Here is a 24585-nt window from a genome sequence, read left to right on the forward strand (position 1 = left end):
CACAATTATTACCCAAATAAACTAGAAAAACCGACTTATTAATTATGTATTTTTTATTTAACATCAAAAGTAATGACACTTGGGTTGGACAATGTCTCTCATTTTTGTATTTTATTATTTTTTTCATCATTTTATTCATTTTTCTTTCCTCCTTAATGTTATTTACTTCATCGTGAAAACAAAAAGACTTATCAATTAATTAATTCAATACGAAAGGAATTGTCAATCAGAAACAGGGATGTTACAGTTACAAGTGGATTTTTTTTAGTTATTCATTTAGAGCAGAGTGAGCACGTGTTATTTGTTCATCGCAATTAATTCGCTTGTGGACTGTAATGCATGTGTACTTTTATCAATAATATTCATCATCACGTTGATTGTAGCCATGAGCGGATTGTGAATGGGGTCCAATCGATTTACCAGCGGAAGCTCGCGAGTGAATTACAATTTTTTTTTTCTCTTTTCATTTTTCTTTTCATTGGTTCTCTCATTGTCGTGTCGATAAAATGTGGTTCAGTTATTTTATCGAGTGTTCGTTAATTAATGTGACTGCTTATCAACGAAAGAGCGAACGAAGGATTTCTTTCATTTTTTTTTTGGACGGGAAGGGGACAACAGGGGGTAGGGGTGGAGAGGGATCAATTGCGTGAAATTTCAGAACAGAATTATTGGGCAAATCATCCCCAATTGCCCTCGTCAGACGTGATTTATCTCCAGTCACGTACGCATTTTTTTAATTCATCTTTGTTTCATCCATTTGTCGTTCATTTTTTTCTATTATTTAAAATATTTACAGTATTAATAAAACATTATTCAATTTGTTTTTTTTTCGTTTTTTTTTCTTCGGGGATTCGGGGTGCTGGGCGCAGTGAGGGGTGATTTGTGATTTGAAATTCTGGGGGTGGCTAGGGCGAGGGGGTTGTGAAGGGTCTGGACAAGTGGGGGAATTTGGATTTTAGGGGGAAATGAGGGAATTGCAATTGAAAATTTAATTTTTCAACAGAAATTTTTCGTAAATATCTTGGAATTGAAGGACGGTTCCGATATTTTTTGTGAAAAACTTTTTTGTAGTTTGCGAAATTCTGCAGAAAAAGTATTTCCACATAAATCTCTTCATCTCCCATAAATTCAAAGATATTCACTAAAAACTCAACTCGAAATTCCCTCACATTTGGTATCCCTCATTGATTTTCCCCAAAAATCACTAATAAATTCACCCCAGTATAAATTATCGACATTTATTAATGAATGATCTCTAGAACACAGACAATGTAAAAATTATCACCCCCCACTGACACCTCTCCAGCCACTGAATCACCTCAAACCCATCTCTCCAATTAATCTCCAATTATCTTACGCATACTTTGTTTTTTTTTCTCAACAACACGATCTAAACTAAACCATACATAATAATTACATCTAGTAATATCTTATAATAACATGTATTATATCAATAATCATTAATATTACCTTTTAATAATTAAATTATTAGCCTAAAGTGAGGCGGCGCACGACGGCAAAGCATTTTTTTGTTATTTTCATAATGTTTTTTTCGTCTTTTATCATGTTTTTATAATTTTTTTTTTCGTAATTTTCGTTATATTGGGCTCCTACAGTCCCCGGCACGTAACACCCTGTCGTCACCCATAAATTATTTATTTATTTGTATAATTCATTAAAAAATCCTGTACATCCCACGCTAAACACATCTCTCCCAAGGAAAACTGAAAATAAATTGTTGAATTGTCTCGAGGAGCCCTCAAAATACTGTATATGTTCTGTATTTTCTTGTGCATTTATTCATTGTAAAATGGCATCTGTCATGTTGTTGCTGATACTGGTAAAAATTTGGTGAAATTTCCGGCGCATTTATGGATAATTTTTATCAGATTGTAAAATTTCAAGGACTTTCACTTCTGAAAATACAAAATCCAGATAATGTCCGGGAATTTAATCGAATCATCAGTGCAAATTCCGAAATTTCACAATTATTTTCCTTCAAACGTCCCCGAAATTTCACGTCTCCTCTAACAGTGTAATGAATGAGCGAAGAAGAGTGTCAAGATGTTAAATCAAGTGTTATATATTTTCACAATTTAATAATGAACACTTTGGGCGTATATTTGTAACGTCATCAATTTCCCACCTCGAGTCCCTAAAGTTCTCTCTAAAAACCAAAAAAAAAAACAATATTGAAGTCATGGGGAAGGGGGGGGGGGATTCACAGGGCATTCGCGCCGGGGGTTGAACTCTCTCACTCGTTTAGAACTATGAAAAAACCTAAGAGAATGAATGCATTTCATTTATTTACTCTTTATTATATTTATTATTTCATTTTCCCTACGTGAGAATGCATTACTTCCATTCACCAGCTATAGCTCGTAGAATTATTATTTTTTTTTTTCATTTCATTACATTTTTTAAATCTTCCTCGCTTCTACATCTACTCGTCGCGTGCACTATTTACTCCCATCTGTTATTATAATCTTTATTCGGTCTGCAGTTGATGTTCGGATTAAGAATGTTTTTTCGCATTTATCGAGAAATCATTCAAAAATATTTATTTCAATTTATTGATAAACTAGTGGTTTTTGATCAATTTTTATTTTTCTACTGGTTCTTGTACTTCCCCTCGTTATTTCATGGATGTTTTTATTTTTATTTTTGGTGAAGACTCAGACGTTTCGTTATTTTCTTTTGTAATTGAAAAAATTCCCTTTGAAAAAGTACCTAGAAGTATTCTGACATCTCATGGAGAAAAATAAAAGAAAAACATAATTGAAAATTCATTCAATATTATTTTCAATGCCGATTTTTCATTCATATCTCCAGATTTGAGGTGGATATCGAGATTTAAATCAAGATGTTTTTTTGCAGTTGAGAAAATTTATCTACAAATAATATTTTTAGAATAAACATCGATACCCTCCACCGATTCAGAGATATTCAAGGAAATAAGCAATTGAAATAAATTTGAATTTTGCTTACCGTCATTTTGTAAATGAATACTTTGCGATCTAATTGAGACATCGAAAATTTTCTCAACGATTACGTGTTGAAAAACTCATCCCAATTAATTGTTTATTATTGTTGACGACTTTCTTCGCTCACTCCTAGGGCGTGCCACTAGCGAGGATAAATAATCATGGTCATTGGATACATCTGTCCTGCCTGTATTCATCTAATTAGCATCCATTCATTAAATGTCCCTAGATCATGTTAAACATTTTTTTCCCAAATTTTTTATCGAATGAAATAATCTAATTCAACAGATTATCGAGTTGAGTATCACAAGACACCGCCAATTACCTCGATTAAATAATTTATTTCTCTTTAAAATTCAACAGATTAATCTACCTCGAATTATTCATTTTAAATAATCATTCTCATTATTCAACATAATTCGTTCATACTGGCTCGTCTCACCTATTTATAATTTTAGTTAATTTCTTTTAGGCCCATCTGTCCACACTCTGTCTAATGATTTTAATATTTTCTATTAATCAAATGGCTGGATATATTTTATCAGCTCCATCAGCCAAATCCCAGGCGTTATTTTCAATTATTGGGCAGTGACACATTCTTAACGAGGCTCTATTCATTATCTCTGACGTGACCAATGATCAAGGGATTAGTATCATCTGGTCGATAAGTAAACTTCCTCACAGGGATTATTTAGCCAACGAAGCACACTCCAGCCTCCAATATTCATTACAATCAGCACTAATTACAATGAGTGGTTACTGATCCTGATTTGCAAGCACGCCCTCAATGGTTTTAATTCGCATTTTTTTTTATTATATTTACTTTTTAATTTTCAGTTTTCGTGGGTTTTATCGTCTCATAAATTTTATCGATCGATTTATCATCGAATTGTGTTTTTGCGTGGGTATGCGCTTCGCTGTTATTATTGGGGGACGGGGGAGGGGGGAGGGCAGAGGTGGAGAATTTAGTAGTAAGTTTCTTGCTCGAGCCAGCCACCAGGATTTCTGCGCAGATAGAATCGTCTCGTCTCGTCGTAGATGAAGATGGCGAGCATGAAGGGAAGGGCTGGAAGCCACCAGACAAATCTGGAAAACGAGGGAATTTTTCATTTTGATTCTTAGTGATAAGAAAAGTGACGGCTGAAGTTGGATCATGATCTTGCTAATGAGTTTGTCCTGACTCGATTGATCCTCGAGAACATTCAATTTTTAATTGTGAACGTTCTTAAGAAGTAGGTTTGGATTATTAATAATCTTGCGGTCGATAGTGGGGGCGAACGTTAAGGGCCAAACGACACTTAACGACAATCCGATCCGATCACAGCTTAAAATAACAAAACATGCGATACTTACTTGAGTGGAAACATACGAAGTCCCTTATCCATACCAGGTGTATAACTGAGGAAAGCAGCGAGAGCTGTTTCAAAGACAATACCGAAGTTGAGCGCCCAGTTCCTCATTCCCTGGTGAACGATTGAATTTCTACGAGTCTTACAGACAATTAAATCAGCCCATTGTACAATGACAATGGACACGAAGAAGGCGGTGTGACAGGTGAACTCGAGAGATTTACGATCTCTGTACGTCTGTAATAAACAATTAATATTGTACAAATTAATTATCACAAAGCTTCCTTTGCATTACGCAATCATGGAAGTCAAATCAGTAGCGAAGTAACGAATGTTCATCCTTACCCATTCCTGTCCATAACTGTCAGTCAGATCATTGATAGCTTTGGAGTCCCAGTGCTTTCGGATACCGAAAAGATACGTAGGTAGGAATCCATTTTCAGCCATGATGACGAAGTACACGAAGAAACCAGCGGCGGCCTGGATCATACCGATCTGTCCGTACGCCATGGAGATGAGCCTGTGATTAAAATTCACCAATTAAATTGAAAAATGTCCCACAAGTCTCCAATACCGATACTAACGATTCAAATGGAACTTGATGGAAAGAAATTCATCTCTCCCTCGAGTCTCAGACGAATCCCAATTATTCTACCTCGTTGATTATGATTCTCTTACGAGGTGTTTAGTTGCAGGTAAAAAGCCCATTTATGTACTCATACTATTTGCTTAGAAGTTTTTAAAAAGCTCAGGATAACAAAAGGGTTAAAGTCGTAACTTACCAAGCTCAATGACTCTTGTTACCATCACGTAATCGCTCACTGACGAATCATGCGACAATCAAAGCTTTCGTGCATTTTCAGTAGTTTATTAAGTGTTGAAAGAAGAGGGAGAGAATTTGACAAAATGAAATGTTCTTTTTTTAATTAATACGGGAATTAGAGGTAAAACCCTCCCATTTGATCTTCGAATCAAATTCGGGAGCCAATTGACAATTACGAGAAGTCCACCTGTCTCTCTCGTTGGACCCTTTCGTTAACGTCCTCCAATGGAAGATTCTTATAGCCCTCAATTTAAAAAAAAATTGTGAATCCCATTAAACGTTTTGTTTTTCAAATTTTCCACAAACGTTAACTTTCGTCATTTCATTTTGTTTATCTCTCCCATATGAAAATAAATCAGTAAGAAAGGAGATTATCTGCTTAAGTGAATGATTATGATTTGTTTATCCATGCGTTTTCTCCCTCGTGCACTCCATCGCGTGATTTGAAGTATAATGATAATGAAAATTATATTAATTGAGGCTCTATCCAGGCTAACTGTCAATTAATAAATTATGTTTGTATTGTGAATTTATAAATAAAATATTGAACAGTGTGGCACAATTATTTAACGCATGTGTACTAATTTTATCTAAATGACTAAACATTGATTATGACATTCAATGCATTCTCACAGATCGTGACCCTAGTGTGTCTGCTTGGTGCTATTCTTTTCTAGGCTAATGGTTTTTTTTTCATTGTTGTGGGTGATTTTTTAATGATTTTGTATTGGGACGGGTAACAGACAATTGATGGGGTTATTGTTTTAAAGAAAATTGTTTAAATTTTACGGAGGTAATTTACTGCAATAATCCACGATCAAAATATTTCTTTATCGACGAGGGAGGATGGGGGAAAGTGGAACGTTAAACAATTTTATCGTTTAAGGGCCAATGAAGGTTGATAGCCAAATTAGGGGGAGAAATAAATGGTCAAGAGATTCAATAAATAAAATTATGAAAAAAATTACGATCGACTTCCAGTGCTCCTTTTAAACCTGGTGGACAAATCAAATGGACAAATGATGAGATTTAATTGTTTACTCCACTTTGCTCCATTCCTCCCAAATCATCGCATGTCTGTCGCCCATGTAAAAATGACCGATTTAATGAAACGACAGGTGCATAGACAACGACTTGATCGAATTAATCAGCTTGTTGTTGTTGTCGGAGGGGGTGTGTCAAAGGAAGTAACCCACCTTCGGTTGACTAAATTGTCTCTGTAAGGATCGCGTGGCTGGCGTTTCATAATGTCCGACTCCGGTGCCTCGTAGGCTAGCGAGATGGCCGGCACCTGCCATCCACCCATGATTTAAGATAAAAAAATATTTTTTTTTTTCGTGTGCGAAGAATCAAAAGTGATGAAAAGAAAGCGCCTAAAGTTCTTTTCTCATCATTATATAACTAGTGATTCCATGTGCCAGTTCATTATGACAGAATTTGATTTTCTTTTATATAATTTATGATGAGGACTGTCAAGCAATGAAAATGCGTCATTGATCAATTTATGTTGTGAGTGGCGGTTGAATTCATTTAGTTGACAGTCCACACTTGACATAAATTCATGCTTATTAATTTGAAAATTGACGGTACGATAGCATGAATTTATCTCCTAGCGGATTCTTTAAGCCTCAGACCAAACTCTGATCAGTGATAATTATCATTACATGTCCGTTAATTACGATAATCATTTTTTATAATCTGGTGCTAAGTACGACGAGAAAACCAGAAATTTTTCCGATATTTTTGCATTATCTCGGTGACGCCTGATCTTAGATAAAAATGTCAAAGGACTTTTTTCTGGGGAATTAAATTTTCTATAGGAAAGGTTTCGTGGCATTTTTGACTGAAACCACTCATTACTGAGATAATTGCGATAATGTAAAAGTATATTTTTCGTTTTTGCCTGAAGATGTTCAGTGTGTCCTGCCTTCATGCTGGATTATCCTCGGAAGGAGTGGATTGAGCGGAAAATGCCACAAGACACTTTTTATAGAGAATTAAATTTCCCACACTTTATATTTGAGACTTTTTTTCGTAAATCCACTGGTTATCGAGATAATCAAGGGAGAATAGTCTATGAGGACGAGTATCTGCAATGAATTGATGATCCGAGTTTGGTAATTACAGAATAAATAAATAAATGATAAAGATTCATCGATGCCATTCCTAAGCGATTGACAAACGAAGAGCCGAAGTGTTAAATTTTATAATGAATCACATGTAATTGACTGACAATTAAGAAAAACATGAATATTTATGTAATAATTCATCAAATGCAATGGTCAATAAATTCAAATTCCTCGACTCTTCGCTAATAAATTATTAAATATAAAACGTAGAGATTCTCCGCTGGTAAATCCTGGCCAGTCCTCTCTCTACAATAACTTATTATTCAAAAAAGCTTGAAATAATGACGCGCGTGTTGTTGGTCATGAATGTTCATCAATCGATGATAAAATCGCTGTGAAAAAAATTTCAAATTGCGAGAATTTTAGCTTGCAGTGAATAGAATAAATGGTTCAGCTGCCAGAATAAATAGTAATTAAGATCACGATGTTGTTGAATTTGTTGTTGTTGTGTTACTAATTAATATGTTCCATTCATACGATATAATAGACAATATATTAAATATAATTATTATTAAATTGAGTAAAGAATTATCTAATTCTAAATCTCTAACTAATACTTATGAAGAGATAGTCATTAACTACGAGAGACTGAATAAGAATATTCATCTTACTCGACGCAAAATTGTTGATTTATCAATGTGAATTATCCATTTTATTTATTAATAAATGGTGATCAACAATTTCGCGAAAATTTAACTACTGTTTCACGAATCGTTCTCTGACTAGAAACATTTAAACAGATTTTTTTCGCTCTGATTTACATATTCAATAAGTTCACTTCAACTCAAGTATATTTCGAGACCCGTGCGAAGGTCGAAAATTGGGCGAGAGCAAGGCGAGTAGACACAGAGGCACATTTCTGATTTATTTCAATTTTTTATGAACAAAATAAATTGTTAATTCATTTGAATCAAAAGTGATAAAACGAGATCTGGGAAAACTCGATTCAACGCTCAGTTTTTGGTGAATATCTCGACATTGAAGGGAGATATCGATCTTATCATGAGGAACTTTTTTGTAGAGAATTCCTTCAGCAACAAATAAAGTTTCGATGAAAATTTTAATATCTCCCTTTGATTCGGAAATATCAACCAAAAACCTCCGTTCACTCACGAATTTTCCGGTTTTCAATAATTGAATTTGAAATATCAGAAATATTCTTCTGTAAATAGCAACAATATAATATTGGCATTGGTGTATGGCTCCATAATAAAATACAGGCAGGATATACAGTGGGACAAAAGAAAATTGAAATAAGACTAAAGGAAAAAAACTGTATTATCGTAGTGAGAGTGAATAAGATATAAAAATTGAGTAGGAATTTTGATCATAATAATGCGAATGAAGGATATATATCATAGATGATTTGATGAATGAGAAAATATTATGACGCAGACAGACGCAAGGAGCACACAATGCGGCCTTTCTTCCACAAGATGATCATGCGTAGATAGTAGAAAATTAAAAATAATAATGACAGATATTTATCAAAATTATTCAATTGAAATAATATTTTTTTCCATTGCATGAGTGAAGATTAAATAATGCTGAGACAAGATCGGAAGTGATGAAGATAAAATACTTTAGATTTCTTCATGAAGAAGCTAAAGTGCTGTGAGGATTTTTCATTTTCATTAATTTAATGAAGAAAAGTTAGAAGTGGCTTACCTTCATGATTAAACGATTAACCAAAGGAGATGTCATGACATTTAGCAAAATAATTTATCGGTGAAGTTTGAGGGGAGAATGGACAACAATTATGAACTCTCAATTTTTCGTGTTGTTTTTTTTTATGAAGAACGATGAAAAATTCACGTTTTTCCGTTTTGAAGGCTAATTGATTTTAAGGGTCAACTGAGGGTTGGAGTGATTGGAAAGAGTTTTGACATTTTTTTGTAGGGGGTTCAAAGACATTTAAGACTATTTCGCGACGTGGATCAAATGGACTTGAGCATTAACTGTTTAAGACTCCATTTATCATTGATGATTACAATTTGTTTTTTAAGAATTGAATAATGAAATGAAAATTAAATTTAAATTAAATTATCTCGACAATTCACTGGACGAGAAAATGTCAAAAAAATAAAAAAAATATTTGAACTTTTTGGGGAATTACAGAGTTGAATAATCTTTGTAAAATTTGAGGATTAACCATGAAATGGATTGGAGGGTTAAATGGGTCAAAGCACATCAATAATAACCCATAATTAGATCTTCACTCAGGACGATTATAACCATAGAAAAATTGAGAGTTTAATCAAGAAAATTTCAAGACAAATGAAGGCAATATGAAGCAATGATGGTAATGACATCACAATATTGAAGGAAAACAATATTTGCATACATAATATTACTGCAACCTTACACCTCAATACCCCCAAAAGACCCAAAAAACAAGTCATAAATGACGAATGAAATGAAACGATCAATGACGAAAAGAATAATAACGACGAGATGACCAACGAATTCCCAGCAAAGACATTAACATGTTTTATCAACTACCATGAATGTTAATATAAAACTCGAGTTGATAAATATCGTGATGGAATAGTGAAGCGACAGTCACCATATGTCGAGGAAGAATAGAATATTTGACATCAGTAGGAGACAAGATATCCAGTTCTCTGGAGTTGATAGAAAAATAAATAACCAGAGAAATGTAAGAAGTTATCAGAAAATGATAGACGATAATTCAACAGTAACATCACGTGCAGATGAGTTACCAAAAATAATTCATCGGCAAATGGTGATCTTCCATCACTTTACGATTGAATTATTCGACTGCCATCGAATGTACCTCGTAAACAGAAAAAAATTCAAGAGTTAAAGAGGAAAAAATACGACTCAAAATAAGTTAAGAAGCACCTCAAAGTCCCAATAGTTGAAAATAACGAAGAATAATTGTTTCCTTTCGTTGATTGATATTTTACCTTTCATTAACAAGCTTGTCACTGAAGGGGTTTCGTGGTTGTCGCTTCATAATATCACTCTCAGCCTCCTCATAGGCTAGCGAGATGGCGGGTACCTGATGTCATATTAACAAGCATTATGAGCAATAATAGAAACAAAAAAAAACCATCAGATCGTCGAGTGTTAAAATAATAATGATCCGATAACCAAAACTTAGAAATGTTGAGATGACACGTGAGATGATGAATACCAATAACTCACTAACACTTCCGGGAGAAAAAAAATAAGGAATTGTGGGGGAATGGGGGGGGGGGTGATGTGGAGTGATTCCGTCTGAATATAAAAATCAATTCCCGAAAAGAAAGTCATTATGGACAATAATTAGGGAATGGGGGGAGCGGAGGATTCTAGAGGTAAATTGATACCTGACGTGAGAATAATTAGTTCAATTAATTATCCAAATGGTTAGGTGTAGATTAGTTCTGACTGAATGATTACTGAACGTTAATAGTCATTAACTATCTGGTCGAAGCTATCGCTAACGTCGAAAGGACATTTATCAGGTGGACGGGGGTAAAATAATTACGATTCAAAACCCAAACTCAGAAGTTTGAGATGAACGATATCGAGGACTTAGTGACATACTTTCAGAGGAATGAAAAGGAAGTGTGGGGAAGGGACATCGACGTGTCCTGTCAGAATATCAAGCTCAATCACGGAAAAAAGGGTTCCACAGGGTACAATATTTATTGCAAAAATTCTCGGATTATCGCGATAAATTCAGTAGCAAAATGGGATACGAGTCGAGTTTTTGAGAGATATCTCCGGATCTAAGGCAGATAGCGAAATTTTTGTCAGGACATTCGTTGTAGCTCGTAATTCGCTCCATAAAAAAAACTTCCGATAAAAATTTCGCTATCTGTCCTAGATTTTGAGATATTCATGAAAAACTGGTCAATAGTCAAACGTGACGAATCTCGTTTTACCCCTTCGCTATTGAATTCATCCCAAACGTAAAAATAACAAACTTCAAATATCAAAGGGAATAGTTGAGGATTCCACTTTGGAATGAATAATTGTTTGAGCTTGAGCCGTCAGGACCTAACTTGATAGTCTGGATTTCACAGAAGTAAAAAAGACTGCCACATTGAATACTAATCAATCCAAAATAATAATGTTCCGGAAAAAAAATTTTCAACTTAAAGATCATACGTAAAACAATATCAAGAATGTCAAAAATTAATCGACAAACTTTGGAACTAAAAAAAGGAGAGGTGAGGAAAGGACATGGTATTATCCTGCCAGAGCATAAAACTCAATTCCTGGAAGAAAGGTTTCTATGGATCACAATTTTTACTGCTTCAATCCATATCAAATTGCGAGGAAGTACTGGATTCTGGCCCTAAATTGATACCTGGCATGAGAATAAGGAGCTTAATTAGACATTAAAGTGGTTCGTTGAATGATAACCTGTCATTAACGAGTTTGTCAATGTCTGGATTACGTGGACGCCTCTTCATTATGTCGGACTCAGCATGCTCGTACGCCAGTGATATCGCTGGTATCTAATATTTCGTTAATTGGAATACATAACCAGTTCATAAAACCTCTGATGATCGATCAATCAGAAGACATCAACTTGGACTATTATCACGAGTTGTCAAGGTTGAGTTGATACGAGAAAAATTCCCCAATTGAAAGACATAATTTGGTAAATATCTTATGGTTGATCGTGTCGTTCAGGGCAATCCCTAATGAAGCTTTTTCTAAATAAACTTGATTACTCACCATGTCAGTTCCCAAATCGATGCACAAAATGGTGACGGTACCCAGTGGTAACGGAATGTCGCACAGAATGAATGCCAGGAAGGGTGAGATCTCAGGGATGTTTGAGGTCAAGGTGTAGGCTATGGATTTTTTCAGATTATCGAAGATAAGTCGTCCTTCTTCGACACCAGTGACGATTGATGCAAAGTTATCATCAAGGAGAATCATGTCAGCTGCCTGTTTTGAGACATCTGAGCCAGCGATACCCATGGCAACACCAATGTCAGCTTTCTTGAGGGCTGGTGAATCGTTAACACCATCGCCTGAGGGGAAATTATGAGAATGAAAATGTTACTCAAGTTAATGACAGTTAAATCGCGCTTGATAATTCGTAAAGGGTTCAAATGGTCACTTGACCCTTAATTACAAACATTATTAAGGATAAAGTGATATTGGTGGTCAGGTGATCGTTAAGAGTATATGATTTGAACGGGTTCAGACAAAGGTTATTAGGTTGAAAAGGTTTCATTGATGCTCAACCCTAGAATCCTTTACTTCCTAAGTCAAGTCACTAAATTCCAGGAAGGGATCTACATTATGTAGGATCCTTCGAAGAATAAAGAAATGATAGCGATGACAAGTAAAACTCACCAGTAACAGCAACAATGGCTCCCATCCTCTGGCAGCCCTCAACAATAATGAGTTTTTGTTGTGGTGATGTACGAGCGAACACAATTTCGGTATGATACCTCAAGATATCATCAAGTTGACTACTACTAGTATCCCTGAGATCAGTACCATGAACAACAGCAGCTTTAGCTTCTCTCGGATTCACCTCTGATACTGGTATATTCAATCTCTGTGCAATATCATCAATAGTTTCATTACCCTCTGATATAATACCAACTGATTTGGCAATGGCTTTGGCAGTGATTGGATGATCACCGGTAACCATGATAACTTTGATTCCGGCTGAACGACACTTGGCAACGGCATCTGGTACAGCAGCACGTGGTGGATCAATCATGGACATGAGGCCAACAAATCTAAGACCCTCAGTTGGAAAATTTGGATCATCGCTGTTGAATTTAAAGCCAACTGGATATTTATCTGTTGGTAGAATATAATCACAAAAACCAAGTACACGTTCACCAAGACCACCTAATTCAAGATAAGCATTATTAAATGCTTCTTTCATCTCTTCGTCGAGGACTTTTTCCTTTCCACCGATGAAAATTGTTGAACATCTGTCGAGAATTCTTTCTGGTGCACCTTTCATAACAAGAAGATGTCGAGGATCATTGGGATCATCTGATTCATGAATCGATACTTGATATTTGTTGGTCGAGTTGAATGGCACTTCGCATACTTTTTTATTTCTCTTTCTGATTCCCATGACATCACCAAGTGCAAGTTCCATACACTTGAGGAGTGCAGCCTCTGATGCATCACCATTGACTTCACGTTTAAGTATTGGCTCACCCTCCTGACCAGGTTTGAATTCGGCACGATTGCAGAGTGTTGCAATTTTAGCAAGTGCTTTGAATCCAGGGCTCGTACGATCGTACTGCACACCAGACTGATCTTCAGTAGTATCAGCCTCGATAATTTGATTGTCGAACCACATGTGTGCAACAGTCATACGATTTTGGGTAAGTGTACCAGTTTTATCAGAGCATATTGTTGATGTCGAGCCAAGTGTCTCAACAGCTTCCAGATTCTTGACTAAACAATTTTTCGATGCCATTCTCTTAGCAGTTAGGGTCAAACATACTGTCACTGTAGCAAGAAGTCCCTCCGGTACATTGGCAACAATAATACCAATGAGGAATATAACAGCATCCAACCAGTGATAACCAAGAATAAAAGCGATAATGAAGAATGTAACACCGAGAAAAACAGCAACACCAGTGATTAAATGAATGAAATGATGAATTTCCTTGGCTATTGGTGTTTCACCGGTATCAAGACCGGACGCTAAACCAGCAATTCTTCCCATAACAGTTTGATCACCACAGCATATTACAACACCTTTGGCTGTACCTTCAACAGCATTGGTTGAAAAGAATGCGAGATTTTTAGTTTCAAGTGGATTATCATTGGTGAATTCTGGTGATCTTGATTGTGGCTCTGATTCACCTGTCAACGAGCTGTTATCAACTTTAAATCCTCGTGATTCAATGATTCTTATGTCAGCTGGTATACGATCACCAAATTTAACCTCAACAACATCACCGAGAACAAGATCCTCAGCTTTGAGAGTTAATTTCTCACCCTCTCTGAGAACAGTTGCAAATTGAGGGACCATATTCTTGAATGATTCCATGATTTTACTCGATTTGCTCTCCTGATAGTACGAGAATATACCCGTTACTATCACAACTACGGCAAGTACAATGCCAAGATAGAGATTGTCATCATTGGGATCCTCGCTCGTTGATGCTTGAATCGAGTACGCAATGAAACATAGAATAGCACCGATCCACAGTAGTAGGGCAAAACCGCCGAATAAATTTTTGCAGAATTTAACCCATTCTGGGGTGGTTTTCGGTGGTGTCAGGGCATTTGGGCCATCACGCTCCAAATTTTCTTTCGCTTTCGCATGGCTAAGGCCCTGGAACATTAAAATTCAATGGCTAGGATCGAGTTGAGTCATTAACAACGTCGAAGTCACATTTGAAGACAAGACATTCTTCTCATTAACCGAATTCACCAGACAATTATTTGATAAAAATGATTCGACGTCATATCTACTCATTTCCAAACATTTTTTTCACATAAATAAATAATGAGTTTCATCCGCAAAGCGATGAATCCTTTGCTATGAACTGTCAAACAATTTCTTCGAGATTTATATGCCATGATTCCACAATCAGATTTTAATCTTTAGAAGAATAATAAAATGGTTAAGAATATGACAATTCCAAATGTAAGTGATTCTTTTATGATTCTCCAAGGGTTCAATAATTTATGAATTAATTCAACGAGTCGAGTTCTTCAATCGTCCAAAATAATTCAAATGAACAATTCACTTACGTTCTCTGGATGAGTTTGAAATCTCTGATAGAGTTCCTCAGGTGAGATTTTATGAAAATCAATATCCAACTCCTGTTTCAAATCATCCAAGTTGTCTCCTTTCCTCTTTGGGTTCTTTCGCCGCGACTGTTCGATTCATTGCGCAAGAAAAAAAAAAAAGATCCAGAAAACATTTTGATTAGTAACTGTGCCATGAAATGCGACGGCATTTAATCAATTGAATAGCTTTCTCCGAAAGACCCGGAGAGATAACACTACGATAACTTCACCAATACACACACTCGAATGATGCATGAATTAATAAGTCGTTGGACTTATTAACCCCTCTAATTAATCTGAGTTGGGTGTGTTGGCATGTTCTCTCGTGTCGTCTCAGTTCTCAGCGGATAGTCGAACATCATTCGTCCAACAAGTGTCTTATAGTAAATATTCTAAAAACTTAATAAAACCTCTGCCGCAATTTTTAAATAAAAATACAAGCGTGAAAACAACAATATTAAAACAGTGATTGATCCTTTTATCATTCGTAAACTTTAGCTTCATAAAGCTATAATTAACCCATTTGTAAGTAAAGTTTTGTCAAAGTGAAGGCTCCATAGTAATTAAAAAAAGTATATTTATTATTGCGGAGAAAATTTCTTCACCACTCGTCCGGAAAACTGAATTTTTACGAACGCGTTGAGCGTTAAAAAATCCACTTTTCCCAGGTCGTGGGGAAAATGAGCCTCAACACTGGTGGGAAAAGGGTTTTCTGATCTTTAAAAATATCAGACGACTTATCCGCACTAGTGTTGAAACATGTTATATCGATGTGGCTACAACAAGTGCAATTGTAAAACAATTGATTCAATAATCGACGAGTTATGCAGCGCCCCAGAAATACCACACCCCACCACCACTGAAGACAAAGCTGATTATAAAACGAACTTGAGAAATAATCCTCGGATTCGATCGAGTGTGTGAGTACATAAAAAGAGATTAAAATAAGTGAAATGTTAAAGTGTATGAGTAGATTCTCATCAAGCGATAGGTCGAGGTGAGAAGTATCAATTGTACAAAAAGGCCAGTTGACAGTTGGATTGATAAGGTCCTAAACCCTGCGATCCTGCATTTGGGGACTGATGATTAGGTTCGGGAGCAGGTGCTATCAGGTTCGTAACGTTAGATTATCACTTGGACAATCAGAGGAAGGAAGAGAGAAATGGGTGGAGCGAACGGTTAGGCTTCTCATAGGTCTTCTTAGAATTTGCGAAACAGTTAGAAGAGTAGGCAGAGATAGAGAGGCAAGAGGATAAGTCCTTGAAATGAAGAAAGATAAGGAGCCAATGAAAGCGGACATATACGACTCATTTGAGTCAATCCTTGATGAGTTCAGGTGTGAAAGGGAAATAAGTTAATTTCACATTTTCAGTGACTGTTCGTTCATTTCGTAAGCAAGTCCACTGATAGACCGATTCATTTAAATTAATAATTAAATCGCTCTGTCAGTCTGTCTTCCGACGAATGTTACGACAATTCCCTGAAGTCACTCCTGGCAAAGACCCTACGTAACACAATGTGAAATCAACTCATTCCCTTGTCCTTCATCACTGAACAACTGAACTTATTCATCTCCTTAAATTGCCATGACTACCTTGACCATTCCATCAGCTGTTTTGTTGTCATCGCGGACATTCGTGAATGTTGCAACTCTGTAAGAGTCTGTGCGGCCATGCTAGAAAAAAAATTAACAAAAAAAAGTAATAAACGTGAATCGAAGAGAAATAAAATAAATAATTATGAATAATTCATTGTTGATGGATGTATTGGGCGTTGTGATGAGGCAATTCCGGATTGACCCAATCAATAGAAACAAAAAAGATTTCTGATGGCTTTTTCACTGGACCATTTGGCGCTCCCAGATGTCACTATAGTTTCAAGTGCGACCTCGGTGTACCAGGCATTGAGGTAACCGTCTACTTCCGTTCTGTTGGTTTTGTTAAGTCATATTGAATGGTTAATGGGACCTCAGGACAGATGTGTATGATTTGAACGGGGCAGCATTTATTCCTTTGATGGTAGTACTCGAGGTCGATCGATATTCACTGATATTCAACAACTATTTGTACTCCCTATTGTCCCAACAATTCAAGACCAAGTTTCGGTCAGAAGACCTGAAGTTAATTATGAATCTTCAATGGAGACAAATGTTCTACATGAGCTCACGACCAAGTTGAACGGATTTTTTTTTCCAACTCATTATGACTAAATGTCGTCACACAAAGTTGACGAAGTAGTGGAGTAACGAGATTGGTCAGACAGAGCTGTTTCCGGGACTAAATTCTTCAGACATTTCGGTGCACGTGCCTACCCTGGGGTCATTAAAATTATGACTCACAATCTGTATCAAGTCAGTGTAGGTGATCATCGCGATGACTAAAGTGAATTGTGGAAGATCGTAAGCCACGAGGATCAGGATCAATGGCGTCAATCAAAGATATTAAAAATCATTCGAAAAAATTTTCAGGGAATATCAACCAATATACGATAGGTTTGCACCCTCATATGATCGAACCATCAGGTTTACCTTTCGAGCCCTTACAATCAACGACTGAACTAAAAACCCCGACATATTTCGTTACATTAATGACTTATTCCATTGGCAGAATTAAACAAAAAAAATTCCAAAAAGTCTGTCAACTTTCCCCTCATTTTTACTATTCTCCCCCCACTAAAATATTCCAGCGAATCCCCTAAAAAATCGTTACAACCCCCCTATTCCATTGCGTGTATTCCTATCTACCATATTGATCCCCCCAACAAGAGAAACATATCTTAATCAATAATTCCACCGGAAAAATTCACCTTTCAAAATATTCCCCCAAAATTCACCGGAACAAATTGACAAATCCCCCTACCCCCTCCTCTTCCAACCCCTCACCCTCACCTTAATCTAACTACCGAGTGGTTATGGGTCGATCTTGGATTGACCAAGTCATGCACATGCGCAGATGCATCCAGTCACCCCTGACCCGTGCAGGCGCCCCCTATCTAGCAAAATGCAATGGATCAATACGCAACCAGGGCACAGGGGAGTCTCTTAGGTACTTAGAATGCGCACAGTTCCAGCGTCAAAAGACCCCCCTTTCTCACTCACCCCCTCTACCAACCCCATAAAAAAATCCACTGTTATTTTCCCCCCTTTTCTGGCCCTTCTTTACCTATTGAAGAACCTCGACTGATGTGAATACACACACTTTACGCGCTGAAAGTTTTTTTTTTTTCTAGGTTGCCCTCATTTTTATCCCTTTCTCGCGTTAGCCCTCTTCAGTGAATGGGCGTTTCCACCACTCTGCAATGCTCGTGGTGTCTTCCATTATCCACACAAGGTACCCTATGTATGACGTAATCGTGTATTTGGTAAAGGGGTGGTAAGGGGCTTTGTTGAGGGGAGTGAATTTTTATTAAATTTTTTAATTGGGGAAATAAGGGAAATTATGAGGTGGTAGGGTGGGGGATGAAAAGTTGGATGGGCTGACCTGGGTGGTGGATATTTATTTCTTTCAGCATGAAGGGTTGTTACTTGAAGTATTACGTAATGCAGGGAAGACTGGGAGGGGTTGTAATGCTGGGTTTACGATGCCGAAGGGGGTTGTGATGTTTTTCCAATTTTTTGAATTAGCGATTCGAAGGGTGTGGGATTCAGTATTGAAGAGGATCTCCATTTTGATGGTCTGGAATGGAGATTTTGCGGGGAGCAAGGTGTCTGTTTGATGATTAATGGACCTGGTGATTGAGTAGATCGAGGAGGTTGGAGGGGTTGGATGGAGTTGGATAGGAAACAGCATTAAGGGATGGTATGAATTTTATTCGGATGAGATGGGAATGGAAGTGGTAAAGTGTAGGACAATGCACATCTTCCTTTAGTGGTAGTGCAACTATTACGTAATAGTCTTATTTAAAAGGGGTGGGGAGGATTTTTGAAAAGACAACATTTGGGTTTCAACAGAAGGCTTGAGAGGCTTTCGGGAATTTACGAAGTGTTGACTGAAAGTCTCAACTTCAGTATCGAGAAGAAGATCTAGCTTTTCATCATTCGAATGGTGAATTTTCATCCCTCGAGACTTCTCGAGGTAAAATTTTTTTATTTCATCTGGTGGGAAATGTTGAATGAAAAGAAGTTGATGGAAATTTGGGCTATCGAAATTTGTAGGAAATATTCACTCGAAGATCTTCAATATTCCAGGCAATTATGACAGAAAATATTCTTCGAGTCGAGAATTCTTCTGGAGTCATCAATCTCATGATTAAATATGCCAAATCGACGGTATGTCTTGACTTATCTTATGTACAATGCTGAATAAAGACATATTGACGAGAATTTTCACCCTCAAAATTCGGAAATGTCTGTCGAAGCTGATGAAGTACAGTACAATAGCCTTTTCGTCCCTTAAGTACATTAAGTACTCAATTCATCAAATAATCCACTGGTAAAACGCATCATTTATTAATTCACATTCAATTTTTGGTTCTGAACACCCAGAAAGTCTCACTATCCCTTCAACAATTGACAAATCAATAATTGAAACAATAGAAAATGTAATCTCATTCATCTGAAAATAGTCCCGTTAAAGACATCATCCAGAAGTTTGGACAATCAACTTTCCAAATATTTCCGAAAGGTGTTATATCACCAGTCCTCACCCCTACAATCCCATAAATTCAACATCCCCTATCACCGAGACAATTTCCCTTCAAAAGTTGACCTAAACTTTCTCATTATTCTCCTCAAAATGTCTGTTCTACTCTTAGATCACATCACCTTTCATCCAAAATGTACCTCCACCACCCGAACACAGGGTACAACAGGATTAATGACTAGATAACACCGTTACATCGATTTCGCGGCTATTGTGAGGTAATTCCTTATCTTCCCAATTTAATTCTCCAAAATTACCCCTCCACCGGTTGCGAATCATCGGCAATCATTAACATGCGCCACTAAATGATGAAATTTATCAATTACCAACAACGGTCCATTTACCCTACCTTCACGAAGCCAAAACCGATGATATAATTGCCAAGGAATTATCCAACTTCCCCGATAGAAGATGAGAAACTGTCAACGATGGGCCGAAACTGGTTCACCGTTGGCCCATTCGTGGTTTATATATTTGTCAAGGGATTCCCTGACCCGAACCGAGGTATCGCCGACAGTTGGCCCACTGTTGGCCGATCCCTGACTCACCCTCGGCCACTCTTTATCTCTTACTACAGTTATAGGATTTTTAAACAATCAAAAAAATGAAAACAAATGGATGAGATAATTTTTCATGAGTGCGAAAAATTTCTCTCATCATTCCATCATGATGGTTCAACATTCCTGAATTCCTCGAAATTCCTTTCCCTTGAATATGAAACAATATCACAATATCTGTTGTATCCAGCATCATGTGTAATACGTCACACCTTTAGTGCGTCACACATATAATCATTGTGAATTTCCCCCTCGTCACCCATTCAGCTCAGCACTTGTGGATAAGTGTGAGTGAGAGAGAATGAACAAAAGGCATAAAAAGATTTGTATTGGACATTGTCAAGTTGTATCTAACACCAGTGAGCATTTTATGAATTGGGTCAAGAGGGAGATTGGTCATTTAATGCCGGACGAGAATCAAAATTGTAACCAGCTGACTACTTTATTCCGTCTCAATCCTTCCCTCGTAAAACCCATAAATTACCATCAAGATAACCAACAAAATCTTGATTATTTCCAACATTCAAATTAAATCCTCAAGTATATGATTTAAATCCAAACTCATTGCCCTAAAGACTTCTGAGATAAAAATCATTGATTGTCATCATCATCAACTTCGCTGAAGTTAAACAAAACGACTCCATGGAACTGATAAACTCGAAGAGATTAGAATTTTAACAGAATCAACATCATAACTGGTTGACATGTTAATTTCATCAGAATTGTTCTCTTGTGGACAACTGAATCATCACCAGGATCATCAAGATGACCAGCAATACCTCTCCTGATTCTCCTCAGTCCCAAATCAATTTCGGAGGAATTTATCCTGAATTCAAATATGAGCCAATGATCTAGACTTTTCAGCAAAAAGTACATGTTCTCATGACCAAGAACTTCACTGAAGACCTCTAAAAGAACTTCCAAAAACCGAGAGACCTCACTTGCTGGATTGAATCGAAAATTGTGATTGGTCGCCTAGATAATTCCGTTTATATCGTTCCCACCGAGACAAATGACTTCAGCCCCGTCCAAATGATCGTCTAGACGACCAAAAAAGGCACCTCATCAGCATCACCTCAGCTAACGATCTCCAATGATTCCATAAAATTAACTGCCTCCTTTCAATATTCAATAAATCCCAAGCAAATACCTCCGTTCATCCCTTAAATAGATCAATGACCCTCGTCAACACAGAGATTGTTTCACCCCCGAAGACCCACAACTGTTCCCACAGAAGTCTTTGAAAGTATCCCACGTAATTAAAGCCATCCGGATGTTCCTAAAAACGAGTCAACAAACCGTAAAACTAGAGCCCCCCGCCGCCAACAAAATCAATCAAAATACCGTCCTCATTAATCTAAAAATAAAACCCCAAGTTGCGAGTGTCTCTACACAGTTTTACCACCTCTAAATCCCACCCCAACCCCTTTCTAACCCTTTCTACACCCACCATCTAATCACCACATGTCCATCCTCCAAAAACCTCAACAATCAGACCCGATATAATAATAAAACGAAAGGGATATTCGTGACTAATCGAAATTCTCGATGAATTATAAATAGGTTACGATCGATAGTTTCCTCCCTTCTGAAGGGGGAACCCCCACCCCCCCTTCACAAGGCGTACAACGCTGTAGGCGCCATCTGGTCTGCGACCCTTCGTGATCATACGTATGTCCCTGTTACCAACCCCTCATTTCTCTTCCCAAGAACCACCACTCGTCTGGAATAAACCATGTAATAATCATCATGAATAAGTTATTCCATTCTAATGTACAAAATGATTCACTACAGGTGATTAATGAATTTAATTCAACACTGAGATAATCATACTCATTGAATTATTCAAGTCTTCAAGATGATAATAGTTGATAATACATTTAGCCAATGTAATATGCACATGTGGAATGATACAACAGCCGGAAGAGAACTGTTTCGTATCAGTTATAACGACCAGTGAGATTTCAATGAATGGAAAAATGCTTGATAAGGGACTAACTTAAAAGAAACGACCTTATCAATTTAGGTGTCCGGCCTTGATGAGACGTCATGAAACGCATGGCCACTGGGGTACGTAATAATGACGATTTGCCAAGTGATGATATCGTGTACATAAGTCTGGGAAAGCCATCTCTGATCATCATCATGATTTTTTATCATTCACCTTCTCTGATCTTTCATCAGTGTCATCACCGTCTTCTGATTGTCGATCAACAGATGCTAATAAGATGACGATGACGGACACTTTCAATCAGGGGAATTCAGTAAAATCGTGACAGTTCGACATGAAAATGATGGAATGATGTGATCAAGGAAGAATCACGATATTTCGGTGATGATGTGGTGCGCAGAATCACACTTCGTCTTCTGGGATGAAGGATCAAGGAAGACTAGGTTTACAGATTCTGTCATGATGATTCCAGTGAGGACGACAATTCCAGAGATTTTAGCAATGAAATTGCCTTTACATGATATCATTCTGGGGGAACATCGTGGAAATGATCTGATGAGGGAAGAATCACGATTTTTGGGTGATGATGTTGGTGCGCAGAATCAACTGTCCCCCTCGATCCTGTTACGGGGAGAAAATTCCGATAATCAGCTGACCGGAAACTGGAACGTTAAAGAAGGGGGATCGGACTTTACGAGATGAAAATTGAAGAAACTGACGGAATATTGGGGAGCGGTTTTCAAAGGATTTTCCAGAGCTCGAGGACAAACAGTTATTTTATCAGGTGGTGCGAGCATTAGGAGGAGTCCAACGATGATTTTCTCTCCCATCTTCACGTCTCCATAGAACACATTATTCCCAATGTTTCACCGATTATCCATTACTCGAAGTTGAGCACAGTATTTTCACATATTGTGGACATTCACAGGGGATGAATTACCGAATTTTCATTGACAAGTCAATGAAAATATTGGAAAATTAATCTCGTGAGAGAGGACGTGTGGAGGTAATCTCACGTCACTTGTCCCATCACTCCGGAATTATCTAATGATTTTAACAGATGATCACTGGAAAAATCACTTTTCACTGATTTTTAACTAAAATTGACTGCGATAAATTGAATAATTGCACGTGCAAAAATATAATGGCATCGATTAAAAGCGAACTTTCTAGGAAATACAACTAGCCTCTATTATCAACAATATAAACGAAAAGAAATATTAAAAAAAATCTAGAATACTTCTTTCATGTCAATATCGTTACCATTTTTATATCCGATGTTTAACGATGACAATCGAAGATTCTTCTTTCTTCAACTAGTTTCCCTCGTATATATCGATTTATTCCCGTTTTCAATATGTCGTGCCAGTACCCGTGAAGAAGCCCCCACAAATCGTTAAAGTTCCCTCAAAATTTCTGTCTCTCAAAAAAAAAAAAAATCTTCAGCTTCTTCACGGACTAAACGGAAGTCGACACTCTCGTGTATCTGACGATCACTGAAAATCACTCAGAATTAAAATCCAAATGAAAATACATTCCAATGGAAATCAGAAGAAAAAAGGGAAAAATTTTCTTTTTTCTCTGCTTGTCTTTCTCCCCCACCTCACCCTCCCTTCCTCCCCCCCCCTCGGCCACCCCGCCCCTCACCCATTCCCGGTTTCCACCCTCGATCGAAGCGACTGCCTGGCACAGACACCGTCCACTATACATGCCCCTTTAGCATTTTCAACCAACCACCCCCCGCCCCGTTTTCTTTATCCGCTGACCCCTTCGATTTTTCACAGAAAAACGAAGGAAAAGAAAAAATGTTAAAAATGTCGAAAAAATGAGGATTTCAGGCAATAGTTTCACTAATCACTCGCGTAAAAATTAACAAGATGATAAATTTAACTATCAAAAAACGCCCCTGGCAACAAATTTAACCTCACACTCGCCCCAATCATCAGAAAACCAAATTTTTTTTTTCAATGGAAAGAATAATGAAAAATATTGCAAATTTTCGAAATTTCAATAATTTTTCCGTTCTCATTCACAAACCTTGTCGTCACCCATGGCTGCGGCGTTCGTCGATTAAAACAGTATTATATTTTTTTTCCTATGTGAAAGAAGCGTTTAACGTCGCGGCTTCGGAGGGGTACCAGAGACTGACTGAACGGTAGGAAACGCGTCGGCCTCCCTCGGATCCGCGCCGGCATCATCGACCCGTCTCCAACATTTTCAGCCCCCTCCTGCCCCTCCCCCACACCCGCCCGTCCCCCCATTGCCCTTCCCCACCCTTGCCGGTGATTCGCCCCCCTCTCTTGAACCCCCCCTATAACCAATCCCGGCCGGCTTGCGCGCGCGCGCGAATCTCACCTACCTCTTGTGCCCCCCTTCTACTCCCCTTTGCCACCCCACAAT

General features: G+C 37.4%; 1 protein-coding gene across 7 annotated transcripts in view; it reads right to left on the reverse strand.

Moving 5' to 3' along the window:
• Positions 1-35: 35 nt before the first annotated feature.
• The window catches only part of LOC135165036 (sodium/potassium-transporting ATPase subunit alpha), a 37089-nt gene continuing 12539 nt past the window's right edge, over positions 36-24585 (reverse strand). The window contains exons 1-9 of one of the 7 annotated variants that reach the window (XM_064125956.1): positions 24223-24371; positions 23449-23681; positions 14999-15124; positions 12614-14576; positions 11984-12285; positions 10216-10310; positions 4679-4853; positions 4338-4570; positions 36-4070 (exon numbers count right to left, since the gene is read on the reverse strand). In XM_064125956.1, the coding sequence (XP_063982026.1) occupies positions 3950-4070; positions 4338-4570; positions 4679-4853; positions 10216-10310; positions 11984-12285; positions 12614-14576; positions 14999-15124; positions 23449-23451 (3018 nt within the window). In that variant the 5' untranslated portion in view covers positions 23452-23681; positions 24223-24371 and the 3' untranslated portion in view covers positions 36-3949. Of the gene's footprint in view, positions 4071-4337; positions 4571-4678; positions 4854-6352; positions 6448-10215; positions 10311-11983; positions 12286-12613; positions 14577-14998; positions 15125-16631; positions 16713-23448; positions 23682-24222; positions 24378-24585 lie in introns of those variants that run through there. The other 6 variants (XM_064125952.1, XM_064125951.1, XM_064125950.1 and 3 more) reach the window with 6 other exon arrangements.

This window comes from Diachasmimorpha longicaudata, chromosome 8 (assembly GCF_034640455.1).
Source record: "Diachasmimorpha longicaudata isolate KC_UGA_2023 chromosome 8, iyDiaLong2, whole genome shotgun sequence".
Lineage (NCBI taxonomy): Eukaryota > Metazoa > Arthropoda > Insecta > Hymenoptera > Braconidae > Diachasmimorpha > Diachasmimorpha longicaudata.